Source organism: Eublepharis macularius, chromosome 4 (assembly GCF_028583425.1).
Source record: "Eublepharis macularius isolate TG4126 chromosome 4, MPM_Emac_v1.0, whole genome shotgun sequence".
NCBI lineage: Eukaryota > Metazoa > Chordata > Lepidosauria > Squamata > Eublepharidae > Eublepharis > Eublepharis macularius.
The window spans coordinates 103985199-104008525 of NC_072793.1; the positions used below are offsets into that span (position 1 = coordinate 103985199).

Genomic DNA, 23327 nt, shown 5'->3' on the forward strand with positions numbered 1-23327 from the left:
TGAGGAGGTCATTCTTACCCTGCGGTGGGATGCCTGGCATGCCTGGTGGAAGTTGGTGGGGTGGAGGCACCCCAGGGTGAAGTGGCTGCATGCTGCTCATGCTAACAATGCCATCAACTGGGCCTTGTAAAGGTGGCAGCACTGGTGGATAGCCACCTATCATGCCTTGAAGGACACAACAAATTTCAAACATGCATCAATGACATGCAAAATGATCAAAAAAAATAAACACATGCACTACCCACACATGAGCACCTTCAATACTGCCGTACAATATTACAAATTAGTACCTTACAAAATGAACAATGTTACAGAGCCTAATGTTTTACTTAGGTTGAGTTAGTATTTGGTTTAATTGCATAGTCCTCATGGGGCAAACAATAACTGGCATCATTAAATGGTTATCATCACTGTGAGCAAATGCAGTATGTTCCATTAGTCACATGAACATATCTGCACATTCAGAGTAGTTGGAAAACATTGTGGACTAAGTGAAAGAGAAAACACACTATTTCATGTACAATCTATGTGACTACTAAAATGAATGGGAAATTAATATAATAGCACTGCATTGACTGCACTATTTCCCCCTCATATCTCATTCAACCTCATTAAAACAGACTGTTTCTTTAGAAGAAAGTCTTTCATGTAACACAGGAAAAAAGTAACAGGAGTTGCCCTCTTGGAATCTTCACCGTGTAAGATTATAAGACTCTCGCTGAGCTTTTAAAATTACCACCACTACTATAATTTATTCTGTTGCCAATAAATGCTGAAAAATTATGTGCAAAATTTTTAATGTTGGTTCCAAAGCTTCAGTACTTCATTCTGTCAAAACACTGCTTTCTAGGTAAGTTAACTTTTATAGATCACTGACAAGAAGTCCGTGCATTTGTTACATGATAATCATGGCTCTTATTAATCTGCATGACTGAAGAACTGTCATGGATTTAGACAATTATTTCTATGAATTTAGAACTATCCACCAAAGAAAGGCAATGCAGCAGAACTATTTTTTGTCTATTATTTTAAGCTGGCCACCTAAACTCAATTTAAGAATAATTAAAATAAAACAAGCTGAATACGCAGGTTCGCTTTCTGCTCCTGATGCTGTGGAAATAAGCACAGACATCTGCTGCAAAAACTACAAGTTTAATGGTTGCTGCCATCCTGGTGCAGAGGCCATGGCTAGCACAAGGAGGATGAGGTATCCCCATGCAGTGGAGATGGAACTCTGTTAGAAAGGGAAGTGTACATCTGTGTCCTGAGAAAACTGTAAAAGTACACTACGAGTCCTGAAAAGATGGATATCCTATGGGAACACAACTGTTCTATCTAAAAAGTTTTATTAGTGCAATAAAAAACTGAACTATATACAGATTCTCACAAATGAAGCTACTATAAAATGAAGCATTTCTTGGACTAATTTATACAACGGACTGGATCTAGCCCACCAAAATCTCAGAATTAAAAAATACCAACCAGACTGTTGCATTTCCAAACATTTTTAAAGTCAATGTTTCATACTGAATTATCAGAAATATATTGAACTATCAGAAATTGCTTGCATCCAGTCATTAATATAAATTTATTTAAAATATTTATATCCCGTTTGTATCAGATATACCATATACTAAGTATTCAAAGCATAAACATCACAGTAATCCTTACAGCAGCCTAACATAACAGTATATTAGTACTGTATGTTAACCTCATATTACAGATAAGAGGAATAAGTTACAATAGGTTTATGGATGATGGGAGACTTGAACTAGGGAGCTTTGTGGCTCACATTCCTAGCTACTTTGGCACTCCAGCTCTCAGCATTAAATTACTCAAGTAAACAAGTATTCATGTGAAACATGCATAGCAAATAATTTATCATGATATGAAAATCAACAAAATCAGTTCCCATCAAATGTAAGACAAATAGCTTTGTTGTCTGCTGGGCACTTATGATTTGTATGGGCTGTTTAATAACCTTTTTGCTGTTATAGTTGTTTTTATTTGATTTTTTAAAGAAAAATGTAAGCCACTCTGAATATAAGAATAAACAAAATACTTTTCTCAAATGAGAAAAATATTAAACTGTGGAAATCTTATTATTAGTTTTGCAGAATCATACTGGTTGCTGACTGTAAAATCAAAGTTAAAGTAAACAAATATTTAGACATTTCCAAACAGGAGGAATCAGTGTATTAGCTTGGGAGACTTCTATACCATGCAACAGAAAAACTAACATGCTAGCTTAATGGAAAACCACTGATATTATTTTGAAGGACAAAATTTGACAATGTATTTTAGGAAGTCTCTTCAATTAATGTATCCCCTGACCCCAAAATACAAGTATTTCATACAGTTCCTAGATTTTTTCAACATGAATTTGGAAAAGTTTACTATATAGCTCAAGATATCAAAGATAAAGTAAGAAGAAAAATCAACCATAAACATCATTCAAACACAGTTTCTTTTTCATATTTGAAAGAAGATATTCTTTGGGTTAAAGTCGTATTTCAAAGAGAATGTTATTCTACTTGAATTTGGATGAATGAAAAGATTAACAACTGCAAAAGCAAATTTATTTAGACAAATATAAAGAACTAGACTGCATCCCATGGCACTTTCTTCTAGTGCAGGTTGTCTTCCCCCGATGCAAGTGGCTCTTCCACAGAAAGAACAGCCTCTTGAATCAAAGGAAGGCTCCTTGTGCCAGCTGGCCCTATAAAGCCTAAAACAATCAAAATACCTTGAGAGAAAAAGAATCACAATTAACTAATTATTATAATGTACTAACATATAAAATTAAAACCAACTCTATTTCTCACAAAACACTCATTCAGATCTTGGTTAAGCAAATGAAATTTCAAAATTGATTCATAAAGTAGATTCATCTAGATGAAGCCAAGCTAACATACACTAGGGATGGAAAAACTTATTCCTGTTCTTGTTTCTGCTATCAGTCCAATTACAAGACTTAATGATCCTCAAAATAAATACTAACTGCAGAATCTTACAAATTTAAATGTGCATACTACTGATATATAAAATAACTACCTTTGTAATTTGTACACCTAAAAATGCAGGTTGTTGTCCTATGAAATGGCTTCATAGAACTAGAAAAGTTTACAATGAGTGGCTGAGCACGATGAGTGGCTGAGCTTTGAGCATGCCCAAAGACACATGTAGACCTTCTTGTTCAAGAAGCAGACCAACATGGCATATTGCTTCTAACAGCGCAATCCTAAGCAGAGTTACTCCAGTCTAAGCCCACTGAAATCATTGGGCTTAGAATGGAGTAACTCTGCTTAGGATTGCACTGCAAGACTCCACAGCTTCCAAAGTGGTCTGCAATGTGGCACAGATGGGCTTGCATTTAACAAATATGAACACAAAGGCTACAGAACTAGTTGCAATATCCCACAGATCTTGCACAGTTCCTCTAAAATCACTAATCAGATCAAACAACAAATTACTTCTAGTTGCTAGCTGTTCAAATTTACACTCAAAGAATTACGTCACATTCTCTCTCAATTTTAATATCTCACCCATACTGCAAGAGTTGTTTTTGTTGGAGAAGTTTAGCTAACGATTCTGTTCATACATAACATACTCCCCAAAGAAAATAATTTGCTTTTTCCAAGTTGTGCTGACTCTGCAATTTTCACAGGAAAAAATAATATGTAACATTATGAACATATAAAACTGCCTTATAATGAGTCAGACCATCAGCCTATCAAGAGGAACACTGTCTACGCTGACTTGCAGCTCTGCAGGGGCTCAGGTAGGGGTCTTTCATATCTCCTGCTACCTGATCCTTTTAACTGCCAGGGACTGAACTTGGAACCTTCAGTGTGCAAAGCAGATGCTCTAACATTCAACAACAGCCCCTCATTATATATCTATGATATGATACAATGCAAACCAGCAACAGGTTTGCTACTTAGGAAAGAAGATGGTTCAGTTTGGTTAGGCTAAGATTGCATGCTTATTATTAAGTGAGCATCTCTACCGGTGAGGGTGAAATCTGTGATCAAAATATTTTGAGGATTTTTTTTAAAAAAAAGGTTTAATAGACATGTTAAACATCTTCTTCAGTAAAGAATAAAGTGACTCAAGAATAATACTCAGAGTTATGATGAGTTAAAAGTGAACAAAGAAAAATGGTCAGAGCTCCTATTTTGTTTTTTACCTGGAACAGGTGTCAACTGTGGATTGAGCATCCCCATTGGTGTTGGTGGTGGCACCACCCCCATAAGAGCCCCCACAGGAGTCCCTGCCCGGGGGGAAGAATTCTGCTGCTGTTGCTGTGCTGCTCGCTCTCTCTCCTGCTGCTCAGCAACCTTAGCTGCTCGCTCTGCAAAAGTATTTTAGATTTTCAGTTCTGTTTTCGAACTCAGAATTTCAAAAATATTTTCTGCTCATTAAAAAAGGTGCAAGTTTAGGCTACTGTGAAAAAAACCAGATAATTTTCAACAACACAGTACGTAATTTTGATTCATGTGTCTTCCAAATAAAAGATATATATAGCAAAATCACAAAGAGTCCAGTAGCATGGAAGAGTCTATGGAGTTTACAGTTTATTTATTCACATTAAAGATCAAAATGTCATCAAGTCACTAGTGAGCAACATGTCAGCACTAAGAGAAACACGCACCAGTACAACTTGCCCTTTTTGTCTACTAGATTTAAGGCAGCGATGTAAGACACTCTTGGGTATATGAAATATCAGAGTTGCAACCCTGCACAATCATTCTGCATAAACCAATATGCCTGTTCCAGAGTTAGCAGGCCCACAGCCGTTAGACTTGGATCCAAAACATGCATCCAATCTGACCCTAGAGAACTGTGGCCCAATATGACCACTACAATGGTATTCTAACATGTATCTACTCTAAAACAATTGGTGGAACTATCAAACGAAGCAACAAATATGTAGAATCTTTGTAACAGTCTTTTTATATGAACGGGTACTCTTTATTTAATATTAAACTAGCAACTGGGTGGGAAATTTTATTTTACATCCTTCTTTATCCATTAGCAGCAGTTTCTTTGTTGTCACAAGTAGGGATCTACAATAAAATCCTGCGGTGTATCGTTCTGCCCCTAACAGAAATGCTTTTGTTGAAGGCTCCAGTCAGACTGGAACAGAAGTGATGAAGCTTTCTCACCCTTTGCTATATAGCAAGAAGGAAGTTGGGGGCTGTTTTATCATTACCTCCTACAGTTTACATATCACAGATTTGATCCTATTTGAGTGACATAGAAGTCACTCAAATATGTAGAAACTTCTACCACTGTGTTACTCTTTTCCATTTAAACAATGCATATCTTCCATCAACATTATCCCTTGTGGAGGATATTCAGTCATCATCAGGGTATCCCCTGGCTTTCTAAGTCATATTTTTCTGCATTAAGAATCCCCCAAGTAGGCAGAGATACCTGTGGGTGGCCCATTTGTATAGTCTTGTTGCACACAAGAGGCTTGCCAGTTTAGATACAATGACACATTCATCTGGCAGCTGTTTTGTATCCTAAATACCACATATGTAATCATTACAAGGTCCCAAACAAACTTCCTCCTCTTACTGTGAGAGTTAATATTTATATTGTATTGAACAAACTCTAATCAGATGGCAATTTTTACATGAGCGAAGGAGGTGTTCTAAATGTCTGTCCATGATTGTGATGCTTGCATACTCCTGATATATGAAGCCAAGTCTTATCCTAAACCCCTGGGGAGAAAATCTATTAAAAGAAACTCTGGAGAATTTTTTTCAATGTGTCCTATTAGATAACTACTTTCCTATACAGAAAGAAAAGCATTCCAAATGTTTTTATACAACAGACTAATACATTACAAACAAACAAGAAAATATTCATAGTCTTTTCCTCAACTTCAATATATACTTTCATCCTCACTTATATTTTAAGGGACACTAATTAAAATTATGTCTAGGAAAAGAAAAAAGCATATAGCTATACACTCACAAACATCCCTAGAATAAGGAATAACCCAGGTTACAAAATGTATGTCAGAACACAGAAGCCCTTTAAAAAGAGATCAAGAAGCCAAGATCTTCTTTCTAATACTTTGAAAAAGGAATAACTTGACAACTGACTCTTGTCTTGATTGTTTAGGCTGTTTTTTTAAAGAGAATATTGTGCTGAAACAGCTCTTAATACATTCTTACTGAATATATGTTATTATTATATTATATCAATATTGTATTGTGTTAATTGTGGAGAGTTGAATCAGGACTGAGACCAGCAAAACAACAGCCAACATTTCAACAGTGGGTTCTAAAGGGTTTGTAGCAGATGTTAAGCAGACAGGAAAACTGACTTTTGATAAAGCAGTTCAACAGCAATTTGCAGGGAGGAACTGAGCACGGAAATTCACAGAACTCAATCTCAAATCCTTCAACTAGGGCTTGCAAATCAGTGTGATACGGTGAAATGTGTTTGTCTTTTGAACCCAAATGTCTCTCTTTAACCAACTCTTGCCTGTTTGCATTTTCTTATTCAGGTTCATAATGAAGAGACATGCGTTGGTTTTGGATGAACAGTGCTTCAGAATGGTCACACAGTAATGAGTTTTCAGTGGCTCAAAATTATACCGCAGTTTGTTTTCATGGCTTACTGAATAACACTTAGTTATGCATACATCCCTAACGATTTCTATCCTTAGCTGAATTTTTTTTAGTAAAAGAAGAAAAATAGCTTTTAGTGAAAAAAGAAAAAAAAAACTTTTCAGTTGCACTTCCACACAGGATAACTCCTTTTGTCCACAAATCTGTTCATGCAAAGCACAAGACAAAATTAATGACTTTTTTGACATCTCTGTCAATACCCTTCATGTAAGAACAAGATGACATGGAAACCAAACTTTGACAGAAACAGCTGAGAAAAGGTCAGCCTGAGAACAGAGTCTGGAAAGCTGTAATCAAATAAAAATAGTACTGAAGTAGAAATACTTGGTGGTGAAAAGGGTCTTCAAGTCATAGCTGACTTATGGAGACCCCTGGTGCGGTTTTCATGGTAAGAGACTAACAGAATTGGTTTGCCATTGCCTGCCTCTGTAACTCTGGTCTTCGTCAGAGGTCTCTCATTCAATTACTAATGAAGGCCAACCCTGCTTAGCTTTGGAGATCTGACAAGATCAGGTTCACCTGGGTTATCCAAGTCATGGCAGAAATACTTAAGTAATCATAATTATCAGGAATAATACCAGTACCACACTGTAAAGGGACAGGTTATATACAGAATATGAACATGCTTCAAAAGGTAGGAACTGGAGAGAAGACCAACAGTTTTCACTCTGAAATATTTTATTATACATTGCATAAATCAACACTACATTATTTATTTATTTTTAAAAAGGAAGTTAAATGGAATTTTCGATTATTATTAGTACTGGAAAAGGGTCAAACATCAAGACTATGGTAAAAAAATTCTGATATATGCAGATTTTAGTCTGAATATTAAATGCTAAACATCATCACAGACAACCTTCAAAACTTAGTATTTGTTATGTTAACATTTTTGCCTACTTGTCTAGTTTTTCTCCTCCTCTTAGATCCTGTCCCCCTTTTGACTTTCACTTTTTCACCTGTCTCCTGGGCCACTTCTAATACTCCAGCCATAAGCCAACTTGCTTCTCTCTCATCCATTCCTGGCCCCAACCTATTCTTCCTTTTCTATGCTCTTCTTCCTGTCCTGCCCCACATTTGTTGCATTAGGTCAGCTCAGCAATTCAATACCTGTACCACAAATTCACTCAGTGCATTACAGTACAGATTCTTTGGTATCAGCTGTACATTTAAGTGCCTAAGATAGAACTAATGATACTGCCTTTTTAAACACTTGCATGCTCCCAAAAGACACTGCATCTCTTCCACAAGGAAGGGACAAAAAGGCTTCACCACTTACCTTCATATTCTGCTTTCTTGGATGCTTCTAAGTTTCGCCACTCTGTTCCAACAAGCCGACTGAGCTCTCCGAAAGAATAGTCTGGGTGTTGAGCTTTGATAACTGCTCTCATTTCGCTACTAAATAGGATATAACCACTCATGTTGATCTTTCTTTTTGAACCTTCCTTCTTTACATTACCCTTGGCAGACTTGGGAGTGGACTACGGGAAAAGAGAATTACAGTCACAAACATATTAACAGAAAAGTCTCAAGAAACAAAGCTAATAAGCAATGACTAGAGAATACCTTCCCTAATTTCTGAACTTCTCCTTTTCACGTGTATCATTTTAACTTGAATGTTTTCAACGAGAAAATAATAAATAGGACTGGCAAAAACTCCCTCACATCACTGTGTCTTCCGCCTGTGGATGACCTTCCTCCCAGGTAAGTACTATGTTCCCTTGATGGGCTCATTCTTGGCCCAACCCCTTGGTTCCTCCTCTCACCACAGAGTCTCTCAACCTTTCTAGCCTGCCTTGGGCTTTCCAGAACTCTGACAGCTCAGCTTCCTCCTGGGCCTTTCCTAGGACTGTGACAGGCCCTGCCATGTTGTAAGCTGCTGGCTCCCTGCTGCCCCAGCCTCCAGGGCTCCCACAGCTCTGCCTCTTTCCCAGACCTTTCCTGACCCAGCTGTGCCATCTGCTCTCAGCTCTCCACAGGACTTAGTGGCTGCACCTCTTCACCCCCTTTTCCTGCCAGCCTGCACTGCATCACTTCTGGCCCAGCTATGTTTACTTTCAGCTGAACTATGAGAAATGCCTTGCCACCGTTTAAGCCTTGAGGGAGCCACCACCCAGCTAGCTACACCAGTCATTACAACTGTAACTGAGTCAAGAATGCTAAATACCTAGCTACTGACTGATGGTAACACTTCTCACATCAGACAAAGTGGACCCTGGCTCACAAAAGCTTGTGACATAATAAATTTACAGTTAGCTGCAGATAATTAAGATAGCTAATGCTCTGGAATTTATATAAACTGTGGGCTAGATCTAAAGATACATTAACATATTTCACAGAAGTGATTTTTTATATATTTCTGTTGCTCTGAGCAGCTTCCTACATATTCCTAAAGTTGAACTGCATACAACATGGAGCTTCCAGTGAGGAGGGAGGTTTGGCATGAACTGCCCTTCTACCTTCTGCAATTGGTCTAACTCTGTGATAACAGACATTATGCACACAAAAAGGAGGGCACATAAATAGCAGCATGGGAGGGGAGACAAATCTGGAACAGGTCTGCTGGAACAGGAAGAAGTTAATGAAAAAATTACTTCTGCAGTAGTGCTATGTTAATATCCCTTTGGACCCAACTCTACATTGACCAAATAATCTTGAAAAGTCAGTCTAGGGAACTACTGCCGCTCAAAACACCCTTTTTATAACACAAAGGAGAAGAGTAAAAACAAGTTTAATTTAGAGAGTTTCTAAATATTACTACCTGTGGAGGTGTATATGGCATTATATCTAGTTCACTGGACAAGGGAGTCTGCAGCTGAGGAATAGCTGGAGCTTCTGCAACTTCACCTTCCTCTTCCCCAATCTCTTCAATGTCCTCATCACCTCCTTCCAATTCAGCAAATTTTGCTTCCAGCTGTTGGATTTTCTTTTCAAGCAGTGGAGATGGCTCCTTCTGAGGAACTATGGGCTTCCTGAAACAGAACGGTGCAGGAATAAAGCTTCTCTCTGGCAATTTATTCTTCCTGGATTCTGCTTAGTAATAAATGGTTGTTTCAAGAAAGAGTGGGAACATATTAGGAAAATCAAATGTTCAAAAAAAGAACATGCAAACTATTGTGTGAACTCAGTACCACAACTCTAAGCTATATTCTATCAGCTTTTTCTGCTGGTGAAAGTAGGAAGAAGGGCATTCTGAACCAATTCTCCTCTTCACTGCAGCCTCATCCTACTTGGCTTCTTGTTCAGAAGGTCAAAAGGAAACCCTTCCTCTCTTGCACTACAAAAAATGCTAGTAGGATCTAACCCATAGTAGATATTTAGGAGTCTCTTATACGGTAGTTGCAGATCTTGCAGAAGAGAATGTCTTTGAAAATTTGCAACTGCCCACTAGTGCTAACGTGGGGCTGCATCCCACCATTTTCCTCAGATGGAAGCAGCTCTTCCTCCAAAGAAGTGTCTGGAGCCAGCCCTGTTGCATGGACTCCCCTCTGCTCCCTCACATCAGCCCCATGGCCACAGCGATGCCAAGGCTGCCGGGTCATTCTCAGCCAGGGGGGCCGCCCAACAGCCAATGAAGGGAGGGAGCTGAAGGAGGCTGCTGGCAGGGAAGCCAGGCTGCCTGCAGGGCGGCAAGGCTCGGCAGCCTGGGCAAAAGTCCTGCAAGGGTTCTCAATACTGCAGGCAGATGTCCTCGCTGAGCAAGTGCAGCTCAAACCAGCTGTCAGCCTCCGATCAGGATGCATCAGGGCTAGCACTGCCCAGTCGTGGCACCAGCCTTGTCGGCCAGAGTTCTCGGCCTCCACCCAAGGGCTGGGTTGGTGTCTGGTGGCAGCTGGCAGGCCATGACTACTTCTGGCCCTCAACAGGCTGCGACCAGGGAGGGCCCAGCCTTGAGAAGGGCCATGGAGCAGGACCTGGAGGCAGCCCCCAATAGGGTGCAAGGGTGGGGTTGGGGCAGGGCATGTGACAACCCTTAGCCCAGGTGTGGGCCTCACCTAGACACTTGGAAAGCAGTGTAGGGTCTGCATTAGAGAGGAGGGATTTAAGGAGGATTCAAACCTCCAGCTGGAGAGGAGAGCAGACTCTGTTTGTGAAGGGTAGCCTCTCAGGTGGGAAGGAGTTCCCAGGGGTTCACAGTCCCAGCTCCTCCCCCACCGCTTCTGAGGACACTCGGGGGAGCCCTCAACTGGGTGGACATGTCTTGGAGCAATGGTCAACAAGGTGGCTGGCGTCAGGAGCCAACCTAAGGAGTCAATGTCATGTCTGTGCCCCATCCATACCATTATTTGATGCAGACCTGTTATTCTGAACCAGTGTTAATGCTGTACCTTGATGTCCTATTGCCAATGACATAACTGCTTTGCTTTCACAGGCTTACTGAAGCTGCAGGTGTCTTATCTAACGGCTTTGGAAGCTTTCGGTGCTTCTGACCTTGTACATTGCTCGCTCCCATGAATTACTGTTTCAACTTTAATCTGTTTTCTCAGTTTCTAGACTTGATAGTTAAAATATGTGAGAAGTTCTTAGGACAGGTTCGTGCCAAAAGTTGTGTTTTTTACTGATGGGAGGGGGAAAGGAGTAATTGTGTTCTTTAAGAGGAATGGTTCCTGTCAACCTGTTTTTACTGCTTAGTTGCTTACCTTGCTTCTGAGTAATCCTATGGACATATCTGTGGAAATGATCTGATTCCTGAATAAAACCTTTTAACCAAAAGACTGGATTCTTGTAATGGTACAGGGTCTATCTGCCATAGCCTGTCATCCATAGCCTGACAGTCAGGAACTGTGGTGGCACCATGGTGGATGGGCAGGTGGTGGACCCCACCCCCAGGGAGCCTCACAAGAAGGCTCCGTGCAATGTGGGATAGCTCTGTACTTAGCTGAGAAGAGTGGCATGTTCCAAACCATGGATAAGAATGGAATTCATTTATCTCATGGCAGAACATTTTACAACAAAAAGCATTTAATTCACACCAAACCTTTCCTAAACATGCCTATTTTTTCCAAATAAAGTCATTTCCCCCTCAGTGTTTTTTTTCCTTTGCAAAATCTTTTGAACAGGAATCTGAATTACAAAAACTTATACATTGTGTTTAATTCTTTAAGAATGTTCTAGAGATTCTGGTTTTGAACATTCATCTTGATGACAGTCTACATAAAATGGTACAAAGTGGGAGGTCAAAGAAAAATATGTAAACGTACTTTGCAGGTAACTTTTTGCGTTTTCAGTAAAAGTTCTTCTAGTTGCAGAACTGGGAAAATACCACTGCACAATCCTTTGAAAGCAACTACCATGAAAGAATTGTAGCTGGAAAAATAACCTAAATCATTATATGGCCACTAATTATACCTAAATAATTATCCTGACCGCTGTCCTTTGCACAGAGTCAGTGTGGTGTAATGGTCAGAAGTCTCCACTCTGCTGTTAAAGCATGCTGAGTGACCGTAGACCAATATTATACTCTCAGCCTAACCTACCTTACATGGTTGATGTGACGAGAGGAGATCAATGCAAGCCACTTTCAGTCCCCACTGGACAGAAAGGCAGGACAAAATGAAAAAAACCAAGTAACACTGCTTCTTCTGCAAGCTCTGGATGACTCTCCCTACTAGTGTACAGTTTCATTTATTAAGTGCATATTCAGAACTGGAGATCAACAATTCAAAAGATGTTTCAGTTACTACTTCAAATTTTACAAAAGTGACTTTTTCTGAGAGATTTTAAAGTACATTATCAGATCAAACTAAAATTCCCATATCTGTGATTGTTGAAGTATTTTTAAAAGCTTGTTCTACCTGAAGTAGTAAATTTCATCGTCTACGACTTTTGCAGAGAGAGAAAACCTTTTCAATCCCTTAAATTTTTTCATCTGCTTGTCACTTTCATTATAGCGGCTTTCACAGAGGAGAACATCATTTTCACTGATCTCAGTTGGCCTACAGGATAGGAAGTCTTTGAAAGACAACACAGCACACTTCCCTATAAAAAGATGAAAAATAAACATTTCTCTCAGTAACAGGTACAGGCCTGTAGTGTTTTCCACTATCAGAATGTTTAATACTGGCTCACATAGCCTGTATCAACAAACAGAAACCTCAGTCTAGTACATGCATACAATTAAGAACTTCCACCCAAAGGGAGATATATCCCCATACACATCACCAGCCAAACCCAAGAGATTCAACAGAAAGTGGATGAACATCATGATGCAGATGCTCTTCTCACAAGCATTTCTGGCAGCAGCACTGTTCCTGTGGAGCAGACCCTCAAAACCACCTTGGTGTGCTCTTAGGTACACTGCAAAGCAGTACTTTTTAGGAAAGCCTCTGATGGATGTTGAAGTGTTTGCCTTATGGCTTTTTTTAGGGGGCATGGAAAATGGCAGTTTGTCTGGTTACTGTTACATTGCTTTTTTATTGTTCTCTTCCTGTGCCTGTTTTGGCACATGCTGTTTTATAAGCTGCTTTGAGCATTCTCTAATGGAGGGAAAGGTGGGATATAAATTTTAAAAGAAATTCTTAATTTGCTGTGCACAGGAATTCCACTCCTGGATCAGGATAAATTTATTTTATCCCACCATTCTGTTCAAAAGAACATCCAAGGTGGCTAAGGGTCTCCAAGACATAAGCAGGGCCCTTCCTCATCTGTTATAATTTATTATTAATCAAATTTAGAAATCCATTAAAATTCTTCAAAGCAATTAAAAATATGTATCTTTATTAAAGATTAGTTTGTTTATTAAAATTTACCTTTCCTTTCAGCTGCAGCTATTAAAGCTGACCCAGCTACGCAAATTCCCATAACACAGTAGAATTCAAATTAATTTAGTACTACAAGATAAATTACTCTGGATGAGGAATCTATTTTAATTCAGAATACACTGTTTCTCTTTCCTAGTATAAGAAAGAAAGTTAATACTTTAAAAACTTTAACTTTTTCTTCTTTTTCAGATCGCACGTTGCAGCAGGTGCTTCGTTTAACAACCATGAGCACAAGATCAAGATCACCTTTCCATCACATGGCACATGAGTTTAACAGACCAGATATTTTAACTATACCATTCAAATCACGTATGTGAGTTCAACTCTTCAATTACCCAAAATGCAAGTCATGGGACATGTCTCTTCTAGGTTACTCAAAAAAACTTCCTTCTTATAAAACATTTTAGTTGGTTCATGTTCAGTTTCTTCTGGATGTATAAAGATTGGCCCAAAGAAATATGCAGCTCCATCTCTTACCCACATTTTTTCTATTCTGAAAAACACAGACAAGTAAGTCATATCAAGTATCACAACAAGCTCTAATGTTCGGTTCTATGATAGTTGTATCCATGTTTTGCTTTTGAACAAGTGCCCTGAAACAAATTTAAGTTATACAATTTCTCTACTGAACAACTATACAAAAAGATATGCATACCTGCCAACTCGGGGTCGGACTAAACCATGTGATTTTATGAACACACAATCCCCAACCTTCAACCACATATCATTGTAACAAAGTTGTTCATAGTAGTGACAGCCAGGTTCTCCATTTGACATTTCTACTGGAACGTCTTCTTTATCCTGTACAGAAATTTAGATTTAAGAGCTGGAAAAAACTATGCAACTAATAGAAAAGAGTATGGTACTTGAGTGCCTAAGAAGAGTTAAGTAGCCATATCCAAAGACATGCAGAAACTCTATGGGAGTCGGGAACGCCATTGTGCACAAAGCTTTCTTCCTTTATTTTAGAAATCTGCTACTTAAGACTCTAGCCAGCTACTTCCAATAGACAATATTGACGGTGACATGCCAACGGTCTAGGCAACTTTATGTATAATCTGAACAACACCTTAAAATGCCCACCTATCTAAATATGAACACTAAAGTCAAAGCATTTTCAGTCAGTTTCATTTGACAGCCAACTCCTTAACATTTTTACCTTTTCAAGGCTAAGGACACTGTCTCCCACTTTGCTTTCCTCTAAGGTTTCAGTATGTTTTTCTTCATCAATTTTGTCTGTATTAGCGAAGACTGAGGCAACTCGAACCACAGGCAAGGGCACATCTCGAGGAACAAATCGTACAGAGCTAATTGGCATAGTCCACAATTTTATTTTCTTAAAAGACTTTGTCTTTGCAGAATAACGCGATTCACAAACATAGACATCTTCATCCCTAAAATTTTCTGGACACAGCTTAAAATATTCCTGTTGAATGGAATGAAAGAATAATTTGGATGACAAATTATAGAACAACATACATTTCTATACCAACTTTTTTGGCATTTTGGGAAGGAGTATCTATCAGAGTAATTAAATTCCTAGTTATTTTTAGTATATAACAATAATTTTAAGGTCACATAGCTCATGTTTCTAAGGGCAGAAACAAATGGGGGGGGGGGGACTTTTCAGCTCCCTTTCCCTAGCAGATGATGAGGTCCAAGTCATGGAACAACTAATAGTAGAAATTGGGGGGGGGGGGGAGATCGAGAGATATGTCTAATGAACCTCTGTTGTTGTACTACATCATTGTGTAATTATGAGAGAAATATAAGAAAATATAAAGAAAAAATATAAATATTAACTCTAGTACAATAAACATCAATAGTATGATTTTTCCACCCAAGTACAACTGGAAATATATAATATATGCAGTTTTTTATTTAACTGTCCATAGTTTCATCTTACCTTAACAAACATGACCACACATTTACCGAGAATTTTGTTCACAGGAATTTTGTTGTAATAATCACTCTTGAACACTTCCTTCTCCAAAAACTTTCGAGTAGCAAGATGAAATGTTTCATTTGGTCGGTAAAACCAGCAGCCATACAACCATTTTTCCCCTAAAATGAATTATAACTAAATATAAAAATAATTTTAGGATCCTGCCATGTCATAAAGTTATGTTGAGTGGTACAGGATATTTTATAGCAGGAAAGTTCGTAACACCAGAGGGAGAATATTTTTACAACTGAAGGCTTAAAAAGCCAGTGCAGCCAGTGCACCACAAAACAGTGCAGCAGTTCAGAGGGAACAGGAAGATGGCCTTGCTGCATTTTGTAATTATTTTTTAAAGGGCAGGAGCACTGATTTCAAGCACTGATATTACATGGCAGAGGCTATGTAGCCTCCCAAAGAAATGACAATCATGTTAAGTGAAACAATAAACGTGAACACAATGAAACGGACAAAATCTTGCCGGGGTGAGGTGGGCAACACTGTTGTTATTTATGGTATTGCATGGAATTGGTAGCAGATGCCCAATAATAGTGGTACGTACAAATTTTTTTTGGTGTTTTTCAGATTCAGGTACCAGAAATCCAATAAATACTGATATTTCTGATACTGTCCAAAAATACCAGTACAATACTCGAATTTGGCTTTGGGGTGGGTGGGGGGAAAATCCCAATACATTCAGCTCCATTATTCCCTAAGGAGAAAACTTTCTGGGGGTGGGGTGGGGGGGTCTGTTTTTAATGCAAACTACACCAAACTTGCAACACAGTGACAAAATTCAACACAACCCACCTAGCAGAACCACTCTGCACTTTACCTCAAGTAATCTACTGTATCATTCAGAGTGACAATATGGTGTTTTGGTGAATGCTGTTCACAGTTGCAATTACACCCCCAAGCCTATCATCAGAGGCTGTAATGACCACAGGAATTTCTTTGTCATTTTGGTCATCTGTCAACCTTTAAGGAGCCTCAGGAATAAAATCTATTGGCTGGAGTCATAATGGACTTGAATCTGTAGGACACAGCATGGCATGTAACAGTTATAGGCAGAACCACTCTGTGATGGACTGGACTGGCTCCAGCTCCACCTCTCCTGAGAGACAGCCAATAGGAATGGGTGGAATACTGGGCCAATGGAGTTAGTGTCCGTTGGAAGGAGAGAAGGCTTTTAGGGAGCTGCTGAGGGAAGAAGGGCTTTGACTCTGCTGACGACAGGCAGCAGAGAGAGATAGCTGATTACAAACCTGTTCTGATGCTTTGAAACATTCTCTGTTTATTAGTTTAAAATTCGTTCACTCCTATGTTCCATCTGGTAAATAAAGTTTATTTTTTTGTTTTGTTTAACCCTGGCTGAGGGAGAAAAAAAATACTGTGTACATGCACGCATGGACACACACACACATGCTCTGGTCATCATAAATGGGCCTAGTTCAAATGAGGACAGTAACCTCTAAGTTCTCTTTCCTCCCAATTTCCTTGGGTTGTAGCTGGGTGAAGGAATACAGAGAACGGGCTGCAGGGTGGATTTGATTTAAATTGAATCGATTTAAATCATAATTTAAATCACGATTTAAATCACTAGTCAGTAAGACTAGATTTAAATCATGGTATTCTACATAAAGACTCATTCTTTTCTACATAAAGACTCCTCACACTTAGCTTCTTGTGCAGATCTATTCTACTCCCAACAATCTTGTATTCATTGAATTTTTTAAAACTTAGCACTTAAGAGGTAGGGGGTTGGTTCTGTGTACAAAGATTTGCGAAGGAACAATGGGATTAAGATCTTTTTCTCAACTGTATATGTTTATTTTATAACCTTTTTGCTGTGAAGAAGAGACGTGATCTCTGCAGACACCAATTCACAGTTTTGAGAACTGTAAAACCAAGCATTTGTCATAATATCATCTAGACAGAAAAACTGCCCAGTAATCTTACAGAAACCTCTGAAAGAGCATGACATTGTGAATGGATTAATGGAATTCGTTTACCAAAAAATGTAAATATTACATGAATATACAGCCTCATGCTACATAATTAAAAACTAATCCTTACTTCATGATGATAACTTTTAGACTATAATGTATCTTAAATACAAAACTAATTTTAGATAGATTTTTCCTCAAAAAAACATTTTATTTAAAAAATCCAATTTAAATTTTAAAAAAATCCAATTTAAATTAAAAAATCCGATTTTTGATTTTTTTTTAATCATTGATTTTTATCCACTCTTTCTGCTAGAGCTGCTAGAAGAGGGGAGAGGGAACCCTGGGAAGATTTGGATCAGGGTTCTCTGCCTGCTATAGTGGGGGCTAAACAGACTCATCTTAATTAAAATTATATTTTATTCACTTAAAGAGTGTTGTAAAAAGCATAAAGCATCCATACACTGGCAACAGACATAAAACAAAGAAACCTTATTGCTGCTACATAAAATTCTGCCTATCTAAAACTTAAGAGCTTACTAACTAGCATCTCTGGTTGGCATTCATTTGTTGCTCTCATCTTACCCATCTGGTAGAATGTGTGCCCCCTCAATGCCTAGCTGGTCTGGCACAGGGACATACCAAGGTGGAAAGACTAAAGATGGGACCCCAGTGAGCTGATAAGCCATCTTTTCTAGAACTCAGTGCATCATCCGGCAACTCAACAACCAATCATGGCCAAGCTATTAATTAGCATTTCAGCTGTGAGAACATCTAGGGAGGACTGATAGAATCTCTCTGAGAACAGTCTCTGAAGGTCAAAACATGTGGGAACTGGGAGACTGCCCTACAGGTGTTGTTGATCAGCTTAGCCAGCATGTTTTAAAGTTAGGTCAGAGCCTGGAAACACAGTTCTCAACCAAAGTCTAGCCATCCTTACCAGAACCCTGGACTTAACGGGAAACTTCCTTACACTCCTCATCCTGAAAGTGCAACTTGGACTTTCCCCCCGCTTTTCCTTATCTTTGCTTTCCTGGTCAAGGAGAGAGGGAGGAGGAAAGGGGAGGGAGGAGATTCTTAAAGAGGAATGGCATTACATGTTAGAGAGAACTGCTGCACTGTCAGGACCACGATGATGATTCTCTCATGATAGAATTGTCATGTAACCGAACAGTATCTTCTTGGCTGGGAAAGCAAAGAAAAGCGGAAAAAGAAGGGAAAAACCTAAGCTGCATGTTCAGGGCAAGGAGTGGTTCTGCTAGGTGGGCTCTGCTGGGATTTTCTGGTTCTGTTGGACTTTGTTATTTTTTTTTTTAGGAAGTTTTGGGTCAGTGATTGCTCTTCTGTATTTGGGTAAGCCTTCTTTCTTCTGGAGAAAGCAAGTGATTCCCCCCTCTCCAGGCTACAATGGAGAGCAGCTGGGAGGACCTTGTTCAGAGGCCTGTAGTATTAGACCCTTTGGTCTGATTCACTTGAAAATTGGGGAGTCTTTAACGGACAGACAGCCCTCACTATGTTGCTGTTTTGGTGTGGTTTGATTTAAAAACTAGACTCTCCGCCAACTGAAAATTTCCCCCAGAGGGAATAATGGACCGAGTTAATTCAATTTCTGAATATATTTGGAATGAAACAGGAAGCCAATAGTGGTACATCTGACAATCCTGACTTTGACTGGGATTCACGAATATACCCCAAAATACCTTAACGGTATTTTGGGGTACATATTAGGACCAGCTGCCCAAGAATCACAAGAGCAAAATACTGTGCAATAGAACGTCAGCTCTGTGAAAGAATTATGAACTGTATTAAACAAATGAAAAACAACTGCATGCTTGCTGCTCTTGTAGAGAGATCTTAACATGCCATGGCATGCTAAATGTTTTTGTCACTACACAGTAATACATCTGTTCCTCTGTTAGATTTCTTTGTCAGCCACAAATATATTAGAAATTCCCAGTATTCCCAGAAGATTATATATGCCCTAGAACTCCCAAGTTTATGATTCCTCATCCCAACTGCAGCTCCCAAACCACATCCCCAAGCCATACCCAAAGATCCTGCCACACTACAGAAAAGCTTTGCTGGGGGCATCAGGGGCTGCAGCAGGAAGGAGGCCGCTGAGTGGCACTGCCCATTCAGAATTCTGCCTAGACTTCCCTGGACCCAATCCTTCTGAGTACTTTTCTGAGACCAAATAACACTTTTTGTGTAATATTATAAAGTTTGTTTTCCTTACCAGCTGAATCTTCCCACAATCGTTCAATACAGACTATATGAGGTTGCAAATTGGCTTCTGCAGGTTCAACATATACATAATCTCCAACATGATACATGCTGTTCTTAAAGCTGCAATCTTGGCTGTATGTCCTGTGTAAACTAGACAGTCCTGATCCTCCAGAAGTATCTTCACTCTTTTCAGCTTCTTATTTCAACATAAAGGAAACATTTGGAATGAATGGAAGTTAGTTTAAAGACTCTGCATCTTATTAGTGTACACATTAAGAACTTTTTTCAAAGAGAATAATGGAGGTTCCTCTTTGAACTTTCCTAGCACTAGCTACACGAAGAGATATCCCCAACCCATGGCTTGCTGTGATAGGCAGTAAGGGGGCACACGGCTTGTAGGAAATTTACAGGTCAGCAGTAAAATGGCTGAATGCCAACCTCCAATGGGAAAAAAGAAAAGAAAAAGTATGGTGAAAAAATGGCATGAAGTGCAGATAGAATTGCAATATATACACTAAGTTGCCATAAACACAGTTATCCACTGAAACTCATCAATTTAGCATGGACAGGAATTGCCATTAACCAGTAACTTGGTTTAGCAGCTTGAGTTTAGTAAACAGCAAACCCATCATGCCTGCAGGGGTGATGTTACCTGAGCAATACAGTGATGGTCATGAAGTATTAATTGGCAAACCATACTCTGCAAGATTTGTGTTATATATATTCATTTGAGAACAGATTGAGCTAATTTTATTCCCATTTTAACAGCGACAGTCCAGTTAAAGCCCAAAATGCACATGCAGAATTTTGTCTGAAAGAACTCTCATACTACTACACACACCAAAGGTTTACATAGCACTCTCTAAACCTTGCAGTCTCTTTGAAATATATTTTTTCAGGGTGCTGGGTTACTTCATATGGAGGTACTCTTAAGTCAACAATCCCTGACATGAATTCTGAAGCATCTCAGCATGCAACATTTATAGGCAAAAAAGTGAATTGTGAGCCTGTGTACCTTCCCCTGACTATGCATTAAACTTTCAGAGGATACAAAACACCAAACTGCTTCATCAGGTACAGATGAAACTCTACAGCAAATCATTCCAGACTGTGCCCCCCGCCAGCCTCTTCTCCAGAGTGGGTTTTATTGGGGGTGTTATGCATGTTTGGTAGCTTAGTTGGTGATAGTTGGTGGATTGTTTGATTTTGGGAGGGTGGTGGGTTAGCACTGTGATCACTGGTGAGGAGGCCAGCTCAGAGTTGGGGATCCCAGTGACTGGGGACGTGGGAGGTACAGTGGTGGGAGCAGATTATGGAAGGGAAGGGCATTGAGACATGGTAGGGCTTGGTGCACTTCCAATCTGCGTCCCATCCCAAGATATACTCGTTGAGGGGCTAGGATATTAAACCACTCTCCGACACTGGTGCTGTGCAATGCCAGGTCCATAAATAATAAGACCAAAATGCTGCAAGATTATCTTGCAGCACTGAATGTGGACCTGGCTTGGGTGACCGAGACGTGGGTGAGGGAGGGCGAGACGGTCGCTCTGAAAGAACTAGCCCCCCTAGATTATACGATCCTCCACCAGTCCCGGACAAGTGGTCGGGGGGGGGAGGCGTGGCTTTGCTCATTCGGGAGTCTTTCTCCTTCAGACCACTCCCCACCCCCAAAATTACTGGAATTGATTGTGTGAGCCTAGCATTGGACGCCGAGTAGAGGTTGGCAATATGCGTGGTACACCGACCGCCTACTGCACTTGCATCTTCCCTGTCTGGTCTGTTGGAGGTGGTGGCCAGCTGGGCCTTGGAATTCCCAAGACTTTTGGTTCTTGGAGATTTCAACATCCATGCTGACGACGATGCCTCCATGCAGGCCATGGACCTGGTGTTCTCCATGGTGGCCCTAGGACTCTCCCAGTTTGTTTCGGCTCCCACGCATCAAGCAGGTCACACACTGGATTTGATTTTGGGGGCGGGGATGATGGTGGTCCTGGATGCCTATGATGCAGTGCCATGGTTGGATCACTTTGTCTGAGCATGCCGCTCCTTTCCCGGGTGGGCGGTGAGCAGATTAACGCTCGCCCGCAGAGACTTATGGATCCAATTGGTTTCCAGGTGGCTCTGCGGATCCAATGCCCCCTGGCAATACGTTAGATGAGCTGGTGGATGATTGGCATGGCCGACTTTACGAAGCCATCAACATTATTGCCCCCAGCCATCCTCCCCAAGCCCGAAAACGAGTAGCTCCTTGGTTCAGCGAGGAGCTTCACCAGAAGAAGTGGTCTCTGAGACGACTAGAGCGAGTGTGGAGGCAGGGGCACGACGAAGAGGCAAGAACATCTTATAGGATGTTTATGAAAGCCTATGAGGTGGCAGTGAAAGCAGCAAAGAGGGATTTCTTTGCTGCTTCCATTGCGTCTGCTAGCTCCCGCCCAGCTCAATTATTTCAAACAGTTTGGTCCTTGGTCTCCCTCTCTCAGGGAGACTGCCAAATTCTTAATTTGACTATTGGCTGCAAGGCTTTTGGGAGCTATTTTGCGGGCAAAATCTTGTCCCTTCGCCATGGCCTGCCACCCACTGTTGATACAGTAAGGGAACTGGAGACCCCTTGGCCGTCTTCTGGGTCTGTATTAGATCATTTCAGGCTGCTCTCCTGGGACGAAGTTGACAGGATCCTGCAGGGGATGAGGCCAACCACCTGTCCTCTGGACCCCTGCCCATCCTGGCTGGTGAAGGCCAGCTCAGAGGGGATACAGGACCATTTGGAGGCCATTGTTAACATCTCCCTGAGCGCTGGGGTTTTCCCCGGAATGTTAAAGGAGGCGGTGGTGTGGCCCCTCCTGAAAAAAACATCTTTGGACCCCACCGACCCGTCCAGTTACCACCCAGTGTCAAACCTCCCATTCCTGGGTAAGGTAACTGAGCGGGCGGTGACGGTACAACTGCAGGAATTCCTGAATGATGCTGTAGTCCTGGACCCATTCCAGTCCAGCTTCTGCCCTCACAGATGACCTTCACAGGCATCTGGATCAAGGTGGGTCGGCGCTACTTGTGTTACTCGATCTCACAGCAGCATTTGACATGGTCGACTATGACTCGTTCGCCAGCCATCTCGCTGACGTGGGGATTAGGGGGACAGCCTAACAGTGGCTAGTCTCCTTTTTCCAGGGTCGGGGACAGAGGGTGGCGCTTGGTGTGCGGGGTTCCGCAAGAGGCGATACTCTCCCTGATGTTATTTAAAATCTACTTGTGCCCCCTCACCCAGTTGGTGTGGAGGTTTGGGTTGGGCTGTCATCAATACGCGGATGACACCCAGCTTTTTCTGTTGATGGACGGCCGGCCAGACACGGCCCCGGACAACCTGGCCAGAGCTCTGGAGGCTGTGACGGCATGGTTGAAACAGAGCAGGCTGAAACTGAACCTGGTGAAGACAGAGGTCCTGCAGCTGGGACGGGGGCTGCCAGATGTTGGGATCTAGCTCCCTGCCCTGAATGGGACACCACTGGCAACTTTGCCTGTGGTGAAGAGTCTGGGCGTGCTCCTGGATGCCTCCCTGTCAATGGAGGCCCAGATCACGGCGGTTGCCAAGTATGCATTTTTCCATCTCTGTCAGATCAGGCAACTTGCCCCTTACCTGACGCCCCAGGACCTGGTTACAGTGATCCATGCAACGGTCACCTCCAGGCTAGATTACTGTAACTCATTCTATGCTAGGCTACCCTTGGGCCTGATCCGGAAACTACAACTGGTCCAGAATGCAGTGGCATGGGTCCTGACCAGTATATCCTACCAGTCACATATCACA

General features: G+C 40.8%; 1 protein-coding gene across 4 annotated transcripts in view; it reads right to left on the bottom strand.

Annotated features, from left to right (window-relative positions):
• Window positions 1-23327, bottom strand: part of PBRM1 (polybromo 1) — an 87781-nt gene that overhangs the window by 6480 nt on the left and 57974 nt on the right. For 3 of the 4 annotated variants that reach the window (XM_054976174.1, XM_054976176.1, XM_054976173.1), the window contains exons 19-28: window positions 19533-19718; window positions 15318-15475; window positions 14571-14837; window positions 14067-14212; window positions 13747-13904; window positions 12446-12629; window positions 9412-9622; window positions 7930-8131; window positions 4190-4354; window positions 19-165 (exon numbers count right to left, since the gene is read on the bottom strand). In XM_054976174.1, the coding sequence (XP_054832149.1) occupies window positions 19-165; window positions 4190-4354; window positions 7930-8131; window positions 9412-9622; window positions 12446-12629; window positions 13747-13904; window positions 14067-14212; window positions 14571-14837; window positions 15318-15475; window positions 19533-19718 (1824 nt within the window). The remainder of the gene's footprint in view (window positions 1-18; window positions 166-4189; window positions 4355-7929; window positions 8132-9411; window positions 9623-12445; window positions 12630-13746; window positions 13905-14066; window positions 14213-14570; window positions 14838-15317; window positions 15476-19532; window positions 19719-23327) is intronic. The other variant, XM_054976175.1, reaches the window with a different exon arrangement.